Source organism: Meira miltonrushii (assembly GCF_003144205.1).
Source record: "Meira miltonrushii strain MCA 3882 unplaced genomic scaffold FA14scaffold_1, whole genome shotgun sequence".
Classification (NCBI taxonomy): Eukaryota; Fungi; Basidiomycota; class Exobasidiomycetes; order Exobasidiales; family Brachybasidiaceae; genus Meira; species Meira miltonrushii.
The window spans coordinates 3,267,904-3,279,858 of NW_020289943.1; the positions used below are offsets into that span (position 1 = coordinate 3,267,904).

Here is an 11,955-nt window from a genome sequence, read left to right on the forward strand (position 1 = left end):
AATTCTCCTTTAAGTCCGCTTTCATAAGATAGGGAGAATTGATTAAAAGATACTTCCTATTCTCACGACAATGAGGAAACAAGTGTGGACAACATGGTAAAAGACATTTCACTACGTTTCCTGGGAACATCTTCTCAAACCAATATATCAAGAAATTATTCCAGTCTTTTGGTCAAACTCGACCATCACACTGTTATGATCGATTGTGGAGAATCAACCCAACGACAATTACAGAATAGACATATTGGAGGAGATGAAAGGTTGAGCAATATAAGACATATTCTCATAACCCATTTACATGCCGATCACGTTTTAGGATTGGTTCCGCTGCTTTGTACTCTGATGGGACCGAGCAATGCCGTTGATCCTTCTGAAGGAAAGAGACCTAGGGTAGAAATCTTTGGTCCTTCGGGAATAAGAGCATTAATTCGAACAACTCTTACATTATGCTATACCAACCTTACTGGATACTATTGCGTTCATGAGCTTTTATGGCCAAATCAATCAGCATACTCTAATGCACCCATAATCGCAGAAGATGAACAAGTCATTGCTGCTTCTATACCCGAATCTACAGAACCTTTGCTAGGAGCAATGAATGGACCACAGAGAACAATCCCGCATTTACCTCCATTGGATAGCGAATTGCCAGGAATAGATTTTCGATTAGACGAACAAACTGCTTCATGGCCTTCTATCACTTCCATATCGGGAGTTGTGGTGAGTGCGGCACCGATTTTACACAGATGTCCGGCCGTGGGATATGTGTTTGAGGAGCCTGATGCAGCATCGACAAGTGTAAGTACGGAAATGCTTGATGCTCTTCAAGCCAATGCAGCTGCATTGGAAGCACAACAGAATATCAAAAATCCAAAAGTATTACTAGGCAAACTCACTCGTGATCGAAAGAGCGTCACTCTTCCCGACGGTACGATCTTACATCCTCCAGAGCTGGATATCCCAGGGCGGAAAGTCGTTGTGCTTGGAGATACTTATGATGCAACAGCAGGCTTAGACGCTTCAGCAGACTATGAAGCAAGAGGAATGGCAAGTCTTGCAGAGAATGCCGATGTTCTCGTTCATGAATGCACAAATGCAGCACTACCTGGTTCATTAACGCCCGGAAAAAGAGAAGAAGATGAAAAGCACGATGAAGTTCGAGCGAAAGCATTGATGCGTGGTCACTCAACACCTCAAGTTGCCGGCCAATTTGCAGCTCGATGTGGTGCAAAGCAATTACTCTTGAATCACTTTTCGATCAAGTATCCTGCTCCTCATCCGCTATTCGCAGCTAATTATTCCCAAGATGACCCTACACCGAGAGGTGACCAGGAAAGAAGATTCCTTGCTTTGCAAGAGATCGAAAGACAGGCTACGGAAGTATGGCATAATGGGATTCCGGGTGATGCAATTCACAGGGAAGCAGCTCTACAACGCAAAGCAATTGCTGCCTTTGACGGGTTCTTGTATCGGGTTCCGCTACAGAACGAGCACGATCACAGTAACGGATCAATAAACAATACACATGATTCTAGTCAACAAGATTTTGACTACTCCATCGGTAGTCAATCATTGGATTCGTACGTTTCTTCTCCTCCAAGAAGAGGGAGAGGTTCTGGCAGACGACCTTTTGGTCAACAACATTTCCGTGGAAGAGGAGGTAGACAATCCAACGGTAGCTCTCGTGGTCAGTATTCGTCATCGTCACCTAGAGGACAAAAGACTGTATACGAATAAAAGTACGCTGTATACTATTGCAACTTGGAATTAAATTTAATGATTTTTTATTACGATTGAGGCTTATTTGTCTTCTTATCTGGTGACATTACTGCTCTATAGTAATATGAATATGCGGCTTGTATGATGAAGGAATGCCTTTTCTTCTTTCATGGTCACTTTTGTTTGACTTCTATTTTAGGCATGCCATGCCGGCTTAATGTGGAGAAAATAGGAAGTCGGAATTAAAAGCGCGGCGCAAATTGAACTCCTCTCTTGTAATGGCCTGGGCTGTACCAAAGAATGCAGTCATGCATGCACAAGCCTGCTCATAACCACACACATACATTGTTCACCATTACTACCATCATATCTATGCTGTTGTAGAGCTTCATCAAAGGCCATATACACGATCATTGGCAAAGATGACAGAAAAGACTGGCTCGTTGCTGGCGAGTGTTGTGGTTGTATGCTTAATTGTCATTCATACAGTTTCAGCACTACAAGTTCCATTCAACCCAAAAGAAAAGAGCGAGAACGCATACTATAATCTTCAACAACAGTCATCTTCAACGAAAGCAAGACCTCCATCTCCGGATACCTTACAGAAAGTCTACCTTTCACATAGCGGTCTTTATTTTGGATCGCCACTATCACGAGGAGCGCAACCCCATATTTCCCTCTTTGTCGATGTACCTCTTTACAGTTTGGAAGGGATAAGGATATCCGTTTCACAAGCTCAAAAGAGGAATTGGGAAGAAGTGCATCTAAAGTGCGGATCCTATGAAGGAGGATCGGTGGAAGAATGTGAAAGACAGGACAAAGAAGAAGCAGAAAAATTAGCAAGTGGTGATAATGTTGACGATTCCAAGAGTACTGCTTGCAAGCCATCTAGCATAATTTATGAACAATCGCGCATCTTGCTTGATGCCCAATCATGTCCTCCTTTGGCCTCCATTCTTTCCAGACAGACCGACACAGCTGCAAATGCAAGGGAAAACGTATTGGAGAGTCTCGTTATCACATTTGACGTTCAAAGGCTAGTACCTGTCAAGAGGGAAAGACATCACTATTGGCTGGGTAGCCTGAGACGTGTGGAAGGACCAGGGCCAGACGGAGGTGCACTTTGGCCACTTGCTGGAACAGCACATAGCGGAAATGATTCTACCCAGATGAAGTACACAGGTCTTGTGCCAAATCGTATCAGTGGATTGATGCAAGACCCTTACTTCCCTCGAACTGCTAAACCAGATTCATTCGATCCTCTCAATGGCGTGGACCTTACATTTGCATCTTGGTCTTATGGTATCTCCATTCGTGTTCCTCATAACGGTGAAACACAAGAAGGCATGCCTGAATTCGAGCCTGTTCATGCGCCCGTTTCAGGACAGGTGATATGGAAAGGCGAATATACTATTCAACGTGCGCCTGGTAATCATCGAAATGACGAGGTAGGATTAGGTGTAATGATTCGTGACGAATGGGGAACAGTATATCAATTGTTGGGACTGTACGATGAGTCGATGAAGGTAGAATTGGGACAAAGTGTGACTGCTGGGCAAGTGGTGGGCGGAGCATCGAGAACGCCACTCTCACTCGAACCTCCTTGTCGTCACAAACCAGCTGATCCACCAAAGATGGACGACGATAGCCGAAGATATCCTTACCGTTGGCGTAGTCTACACATTATGGTAGCCAGACCCGATCCTTCTTGGACAGAATGGAAAGCACCTTTTGAACGTGGTTGGCAATATTTCAATCCACTTGATGCTTTCACTTTGGCTGGCCGAACGAGCAGCATCACTCCTGATCCGAATCCATCGCAAATGTTCTTTGCTGATCCAAGTGAAGATGGCGCTTTGACTCCACCAAACATTGTTGCTACAAGCAAAGATTTGATTCAACCGCCAACTTTGTCAAGCGAAGCAGAGGTGATTGTCGCTTTTGATAGCTTTACCGACACACCTGGTGACGAAGGAGATCAGTTGGATTTGATCTCTCTGCATGCATTGGACTGGGCAATCGTTCCTGTAAGCACTTCTTCTGTCGGAGGATCTGCTGCAAATCCTCATGATATGTTCAATTGCGACAATGTCCCCGCTGACACAATTTGGAGAAATTCTTTTGATCATACAAAATTACCCAACGCATGGACCGTTTCATTGCCAAAGACTGCCCTGCTAGCCCATTACGTTCCCGCATTTACCGTTGGGCGGGTACCTTTGTTCAAGACAAAGTATGCATCACAATTTGATGAAAAAGGACGAAAGTTGTTCTATGCTCCTACACGTATCTTGGTAGGACAAACGGATGGAAGAGGTGCTTGGGATACTCGAAAAGAACCAGACGGAAATGGTTTATATCAAGTTTGGGTTCGTGGAAGGGATTGGTTCGGAAATTCAGGTTGCATAGGTGCTAATATTCGCATCAGGAATGGAGGATAAATGTTAATCTTCCTGGATTGTATATTTTTGCTTTTTAGATTATTCACGACCTTAATGACATTTTCCGATTAATATTACACATTAGTAGAAGTAGAAATGTTGTTACAAAGTAGAATACATAAGCGAAACGCCCTATGACTGAGCAGACTTTTTGGCATGCTTCTGCTTTTCAATTTCCTGTTTAAAGGCAGATCGCATACTCTTGATGAACGTAAACAACGCTCTCGATTTGTTCAAATCGGCCAACATACGTTGCAAATCTTCATTTGGCAAAGCAGGCTTAGCACTAACGATCTTGTATTGTGATCGACTTGCATCGATGACAAAGTTCGCTTCGTATGACCAATCGTCCGGATCGATGAGATTGAAAGTGAACTTGATGACCGAACGATTCGAAGATTTGGATGCGTCTGTGAATGTTGTATTGGAAGGATCTGGTTGATGACCAGCGCTAACCCTACATCCTAATTTCTCGTTGAATCGGATCAATTCTGGTCTATTTCTGCGTACCTGTTGCGTCAGCCTCTGTTTTCTCTGTTCGAATGCTCGCTTCTTTTTCTCCAAGCTGGCTTGCAATGTATCTCGCTCTGCTTCTGCTTCTGTCAATCTTTGTCCCAAGGATGTACGTGAAGCTTGCAGCAAGGCTAATTGAGATTGAGCCGAACTTTCCGCCTGTCTTTCAGCTGCTACAGTTTGATAGAGTGTCTTTTGATCATCTTTTTGCTTTTCGATCCCTTCTTTGATTGCGTTCACATGGCTTTGCTGATCTTGCATTGTACTTTGATGTTGATCACGTTTATCCTCCATTTCGTTTGTGACTTGATCAAGGTGTGCATTCATCAATTCTTTAAATATTTCAATCCTGTCATTCAGCTGTGAATAATCTAAGATGGCTCTTTTTCCCCTACCCGACTCCTCATTTATACCGGAAAGTAGAACATGTGGCTTAAAAGTGAAGCCTGTAGAATTCTGACCGGAAGAGGGACCGAATTGCGATGCAGATAAGCTTACCGAAGATGAAAGCTTTCCCGCACCCATCATCCTTCGATTAGAGCCGCCGACTGATTTTCTCGATGTTGCAGACTGCGGAGAAGTAGATGAAGATGCCATCTCTGACATGATGACGATGTCTGATCCGTGATGGTGGTCATTGAACAATTAAACGCGTAACATTTCACTTCTCCCCCCTCTTTCCAAGAGAACAACACTTTATCTGCATGCATCCCTCGTCGCGTTGATCATCCCTTCACGTGGTTTGACGCGAAGTGTTGCTGCAACTTTTCTTTCTGTTAGAGTGTAAAAGCAGGCGCCGCCGAAATAGCGCGCAGAATGTGTCATATCATTTTTGGTGGAATTTGTGCCTGGCCGCACAAAGTGTTACTTTCAAGTTGAGTGAGGATCGACATGAAGTAGGGCAAATCTTGAGCCAAAAAGGTAAGTGAGCGACACTCTCTAGAATAACTATTTATGAATAGATGCAAATAAGCATACAACCCTCTCTCTCTCTTTATTGCCATCATTCAACTCTTACAAAAAAGAGATCGCCACCATGTCTACGCCTACTTCTCGCGTTTTGGTGGCAGCTTCACCTAATAGCCCAAATTACGGCAATCAAGCTCACACTGAAGGTGTTAAACAACTTCCTAATTCACCTTCTGCTCGTTTATTGGCAGGTCAAATCACATCGCCAGTTGCTCATTCTCGTTTACATGATGCATCAAATGCAGCTCCAGCCGGTGCAGATGATAGCAAAGGAAGCTATCGTAGTTTCAAAAGGTTCGAAGGCTTGACAGGATGGGAAAGAGAAATGGTAGATAGTGCAGAAGTACGCAGGAAAGCACAAGTGGCACAATTATACTTTTTGAATCATTATTTTGATTCTTTACGTTATATCTCGGATCGTCGTAACCGAACAGAAGCATTCAAAGCACGAGCAGGAGTTACAAACCTTGCCAAAGCAAGAGAACAAAATCAAGGCGGAACAGAACTTACATCTTATTTGGGTCGTGAACGTGCACATCTCCGTAAACGACGAGCAAAGCTTCGTTTGGCTTCTTTCCACATCATCACACAAGTTGGTCAAGGTGGTTATGGAGAAGTATTCTTGGCAAGAAAGCGTGAAACAGGAGAAGTTTGCGCTCTGAAACGGTTACGCAAGAAAGTATTGGTCAAGATGGACGAAGTACGACACGTTTTGACAGAGCGTGATATCCTAACAGCAACCAAAACACCTTGGCTCGTTCGTTTGCTATATGCATTCCAAGATACTGATCACGTCTTCCTCGCAATGGAATATGTACCAGGAGGAGACTTCCGCACCCTTCTCAATAACTCTGGTGTTTTGCGGGAAGAACATGCTCGATTCTATGCAGCAGAAATGTTTGTTGCAGTGAATGAACTTCATGCACTAGGATATATCCATCGTGATTTGAAGCCTGAAAACTTCTTGGTCGACTCTACTGGACATATCAAATTGACCGATTTCGGATTAGCTGCTGGTGCATTGAATCCTACCCGCATCGAATCATTAAAGACAAGACTAGACGCTGTCAAAGATACCAACTTGATCTACCGTACACCTCACGAACGCTCTAGCTTGTACAAAAAGATGCGAGCTCAAAACGTTGCACATGCCGATTCCATCGTCGGAAGTCCTGATTACATGGCACCTGAAGTTCTTCGCGGAAGAAATTACAACATCAGCGTGGACTATTGGAGTTTGGGCTGTATCCTTTTCGAATTTTTGTGTGGTTTTCCACCATTCAGCGGTGGAAGTCCTGATGAAACATGGACAAACCTGAAAAATTGGGAAAAAGTATTACAAAGACCAGTATACGATAAACCACAAGATTTGCAATTCAATTTAACAGATGTTGCATGGGATGCGGTTACCCGTTTAATCGATCAACCACAAAGAAGAATTACATCTTTACAACAAATTCAAGCACATCCATTCTTTGCTCCTTTGAACCTTTCCGAATTGCGTTCGCTACGCGCTCCTTTTGTTCCTCAATTGGAATCAGACGTTGATACAGGTTACTTTGACGATTTTGAAAATCCAGACGATATGAAAAAATACAAAGAAGTTCAAGAAAAAGCCAGAAATGTAGAAGAAAAAGTCAGTGGAGGTGCTTCAGCTGCTGCCGAAAATGGATCAAGAGGCTTATGGGTCGGTTTCACTTTCGGCAAGAATGAGAAAACCAAATGGGAAGATGAAGACGCACGCACAAACGGAAAGAAGAATCATGCAAGAGATGCAAGTGATGTGTTTGCTACCATGTTCTGATCAGCTCATTTCTTACCCTACTATATTTTATACCGTAATCTTCTCCTAAGGAACATCTGTACATAATCTATTATTCCCCCTTCTGACGTATCTTTCCACTTACAGTGATATCCAGTACTTATTCTTATAACATTTTCCACCGGCGTACTTTGTGTGAACTACTCAATCTGATCACGAATGCAAGGGCACTAAATCAAAATTGAGAAAACGAAGGTACTTGATACAGGGGCAGAAGACAAAGAAGAATAGATGGAAAAGGTAGATAGTAATTTTGAGAAAGAAGTCAGGATGATATTGTTCGACGGCAGGAATGAACCTTGTATGAGTAGAGAAGAAGAGGAGATGATAATGTGTGCTGACGATTGAAATATCTCGAATTCTCGACTTATACTGTGCGAAAATGAGAGAAGCAATATTGTTTGGAGGAGAGGAGAAAAAAAAAATGAGAAATTGAGTGTATGGTACTATTGCTGATTGACGTTCTTGCATATGTGCTTGTTTGCTTGCTGATCTTCTAGAATAATATTGAAAGAGAAAAAAATTGTGCAGAAATAGAGAAAATAAGATCTTGGCATCGATCGGATCAGACCGAAAGGTCTTTTGAGACATGACCGTAAGCATGTAAGCTTTAGTCGTAATTTTGTTGATTGCGTACCTCTTTCCTTTCGAGCATTCTCTTGCATCAACATAGTCCAGCTTGTCGAGCAAAACGTTTGCTCTAAACGAAAAAGTGTGTATGGATACGACTGGAAGGTGCAACAGCCATCTCTTCCATCTTGTACGTATTCAACTCTTCCTTGATACGTTGTGCCAACAGAGGTGTGAGCCTATTACAAGTTGCTAGCTCACCACGTCTATCATACACATGCGCAGGCCACGTGGAATGATAAATATGTGCATCAGCGAATACAAGTCGTTTCCTTCCTTGAGGAGCTGTCATACTCCTCTGTCCTGTCGATGAAGCGTTTGGGTTCATCATCAACGACAGTGTTGGCATGGATGAATTGGGGTGATGACCCAAATTGCTACTCGATCCTTGTGTGGGCGTAGTTGCCCCTCCCAATTTGGCACGTTCATCGGCTGGAACAATGTCTACAGACGTGTTCTCTTCAGATGGTTTTGCAACCCCGTCTACGCGATCGGTAGATGCAGATGAAGTAGTCATTTGAGACATAGGTGGCACGGAACTTTGATGACTTGTCGTATTTTGCGGTGCATCATAGCTATTTGCACGGATTCGTCCAGCAAATGGCTTTTCAACCGCGCCTGCCGATCCAAATTGTTGAGCACTCATTTGCTCATTGAAGGACGTACTGTTCTTCAAGATACCCTTGACAGATTTGATCTTGGCAGCACTTTCACGGGAACGTTCTATGCCTTCACCCCAATGACGCAAACTATCCGTTTCGAAATCATCTCCTGACTCGTATCCTTCATTGACAACGGGCATTTGCGGTGGCTCCAAATCATCTTCATCGAATGCAGAATCAAAGCTTGTTTCATTGAAACTGGCTGCGGCACTGTGAGGACCTGCACTGGAAGCAATTGAAGGTGCAGCTCCAACACCTGTAGGCGGGTTGTACGAATGTCCGGTTGGGTGAATTGGGCCTTGTTGATTCATCGAATCTTCCAATGGCATCGTCTCCAATCCAGTTGCTTCTTGCATATCACCTGAACCTCCCAAAGAGCCAACAAGACGCTTACGCCATCCTCCCTTGTTGCTACGCTTGTTCTTCAACCGCTCCTTCTCTTTCTCAATCATGGTCTTTTGACTGCTATTCATGTCGTCCGTCGTCTTTGCTTTTCCAGTTGCATTGTTCATTGCCTTCCGTTCCGCTTCGGCCTTTTCTCTTGCGATTCGTTCGTTCTCTGCACGTATTTGCATTTGCAATTGATGTTGTCGAACATACGATGCAGCAGGTGTCATACCAACGTCATTGCTGCCATTATTGTTTCTTGCTTCCAATTCCACGGTAGCATGTGAGACTGAAGCTGTAGCAGGACTGCCTTTCTTGGCGTTCAAGCCGTCACGCTTTGATGACTCAGACAAGTTCGAACTTGTGCTTTGGCTCTTACCGTGTTGGCTTGAAGTTGGCAAAGTACCAAAGTCATCATTATGCAAGCCTTCCTTGCCGCTGTCCTTGTCTTTGTTGAACATGTTTGTGATGCCTTTAATGTTACTCCTTCGAGCAAGCTTTCCAAGGTTGCCCACTTTTCGTAACATCATCGAAGCACTTGAGACTGTTGATGAGATTGAGATATTATCCGTGGAAGAGTTGAACTTTCGATTAAAGATACTTCTCTTTGGTGCATTTTCACCTCCGCTGATTGGAGGTCGTGTGCTTCTCCGCGAGCTGATGGAGGCGGCGGATGAACCTGTGATGGGTGCTCCGTTATCCGGCGTACGAGGAGGAGAAGTAGAACGTGTGCTACCAGAAGAACCATTGGTATCCAAAGAAGCGTGAGGGTAATGGTTTCCATCAGGTCGCTTTGTCATCACATTTGTCCTTCCTCCATAAGCTCGATCAGGTGCAGCAGCAGCAGCTTCCACTTGTTGAAGAGTGGATAGCGAAAGAGCTTTGCGAAGTTTGCCAGAAAGACCTTTCTTTTGTTTGTCACCTGGTGTAGGAGTTGTTCTGCCACCAATCGTGTTCTCATCATCGCTATTGGCTGGGTCTTCATCGTTGTAATTACCCTTGGATAACGGCGAGGGTGCTGGCTTGCGTGGTACAGGAGTAGAACGACCATTGCTCATACCTGTATTTCCATTCACGGAAGAATCAATGGAGCTCGATTGGGAAGAAACTGATGTCTTGCGCGTCTGTACGTCTGAGTTGGCAGACTTGAATGACTCAGATGACCCTGACCTCTCGCGATACGAACTCTTGCTATCCATTGGACTGACTGGTGATACTTCCTTAGTTGGACTTTGATAAGCTTGTGGCGTTGGCAGTTGACCAGTTGCACTAGAAAGTACAGGAGCTTTTGTTACACCTGAAGCAACAGATGAATATGTAATAGGCGCAGCAGAAGGCGGAATCCGTGAAGTATTTCCTTCGCCCCGCGCTGTACTGCTTGAGCTCGTACTTGATGCACGAATTCGTGAAGAGGATTGAGCAACTTGTCCAGGCATTGGCAAGACTGGAGGTCCTCGACCAGCTGTAAATGCAGAACTGACTTGCGGAGCATCCGATCCTTTGGTCGTTCGCCTATATGGATGGTATACCTTGTTGGAGTTCAAAGAGGGATTGCTTGCCGTATGTGGTAATCCAGTTGGATGCATTGCTCCTGGTGGTAAAGCAGACCTACTGTGAGCCGCGGCGGGTAGAGGGACTGGATAATGCTGTAACGTATCATTATACGTCAAATGTGAAGGCTTTTGAGGACCAGACGTTGAACGTATTCTTCTACCATCCTCGGACACGAAAGATTGCGGTATTCCTGCATGATTCGTTTGCGACTTCCCAGACCAAGTATTTGTGCCATCATAGGGGGATGCGTTTGCCACATTGCCAGCATAGGCGGGTTGCGAGCTCGTTGCCGCTCCGCTGTAACTTGGCATTGGTATTTGAGGAAAAGCAGGTTGCGAAGAAGATGCAGCAGCAGCATATGTTTTTGTTCCTATGCCCGATCCGGCTGTGTTGGGCGCAGATTGACCTATTCCATTGACGGTAGCATTCTCTGCTTGACGTGGGTTGCTCTCAGATGATCCAGGTGCATTAGATCCAGCATCAGTAGTGGGAGCAGCTGTCACATTTGGTCCCTGCTTTTCGTCGGAATGTAGCGGACTGTTCTCATCGAAAAGAGGTGTAGATGCTGGAAGGTTCCAGTTCAATGCCAAAGAGACAGCCATCTTCTTGATTGGGTACGATTGAGATCCAGGTAGAATGTATGGCGATAGTAACTAAGTGCGAAGGAGAAGACCTTTCCCACAACGTTGACGGAAGAGCGATTTCTTGAACGATTCCTAAACGTCGCTGTATCAATTCAAGATTGCATGAAAGAGATTGCTTGTCTGATGTTGATTTATACTTGCGTTGACCGAATGACTCAGTTCCTGCCTTGACCTTGACTGATCTGCAGAAGTCCTTTACAGATGAGTATAAATGGGGATACTTGCAGCAAAGGAAATGACGTTGTAAAGATGAACGCCAAATTGAACCGCAAAAGAATGGATGAGGCAATGAAGAGTAGGATCGAGAATATAGATGAAGCAATTGACTGTTTGCGTTGTCGGGAGAAAGGAGTATTGAGGAAAGAACGGCCACCAAATCAATATCCTTAGCGGTCTCCGCGCAAGTGACGGATACACTGGATCCGAAACAGTCTTGCCAAAAAGAGAAGGCTAGGAATTGAATAAAAAGGTTGAATGCAATCGAATCTTTGACTCGAAAGACTCTTAAAAGTTGAAGAAGTATAAACTGTAGTCCAAAGATTGTCTTTGTTGATCAAATATGATCTTCAACAAAAAAGAGGGACAAATAGTGTGAGAATGATGATATTGGCAGG

The 11,955-nt window shown here is 44.2% G+C and overlaps 5 protein-coding genes across 5 annotated transcripts; 3 read left to right on the top strand and 2 right to left on the bottom strand.

Annotated features, from left to right (window-relative positions):
* Positions 1 to 61: 61 nt before the first annotated feature.
* FA14DRAFT_159715 (Metallo-hydrolase/oxidoreductase) lies at positions 62 to 1,768 on the top strand. The gene has a single exon (XM_025498344.1). The coding sequence runs from the start codon at positions 94 to 96 to the stop codon at positions 1,735 to 1,737; it is 1,644 nt and encodes a 547-aa protein (XP_025358177.1). The 5' UTR covers positions 62 to 93; the 3' UTR covers positions 1,738 to 1,768.
* A 359-nt stretch (positions 1,769 to 2,127) lies between these two features.
* Positions 2,128 to 4,297, top strand: FA14DRAFT_159716 (uncharacterized protein). Its single transcript, XM_025498345.1, has one exon. The coding sequence runs from the start codon at positions 2,142 to 2,144 to the stop codon at positions 4,158 to 4,160; it is 2,019 nt and encodes a 672-aa protein (XP_025358178.1). The 5' UTR covers positions 2,128 to 2,141; the 3' UTR covers positions 4,161 to 4,297.
* Positions 4,293 to 5,198, bottom strand: FA14DRAFT_142518 (uncharacterized protein; the record flags this gene model as incomplete). The annotated part of the gene is made up of 2 exons (XM_025497177.1): positions 4,293 to 4,570; positions 4,607 to 5,198. The coding sequence occupies 2 exons, from the start codon at positions 5,196 to 5,198 to the stop codon at positions 4,293 to 4,295; spliced, it is 870 nt and encodes a 289-aa protein (XP_025358179.1).
* A 315-nt stretch (positions 5,199 to 5,513) lies between these two features.
* On the top strand, positions 5,514 to 7,606 carry FA14DRAFT_20089 (uncharacterized protein). Its single transcript, XM_025501993.1, has 2 exons — positions 5,514 to 5,594; positions 5,699 to 7,606. The coding sequence occupies exon 2, from the start codon at positions 5,710 to 5,712 to the stop codon at positions 7,444 to 7,446; it is 1,737 nt and encodes a 578-aa protein (XP_025358180.1). The 5' UTR covers positions 5,514 to 5,594; positions 5,699 to 5,709; the 3' UTR covers positions 7,447 to 7,606.
* Positions 7,607 to 8,164: 558 nt separating this feature from the next.
* FA14DRAFT_153227 (uncharacterized protein) lies at positions 8,165 to 11,299 on the bottom strand (the record flags this gene model as incomplete). The annotated part of the gene is made up of 1 exon (XM_025497584.1): positions 8,165 to 11,299. One exon carries the CDS (start codon positions 11,297 to 11,299, stop codon positions 8,165 to 8,167), a length of 3,135 nt encoding a protein of 1,044 aa, XP_025358181.1.
* Between the last annotated feature and the right edge of the window lie 656 nt (positions 11,300 to 11,955).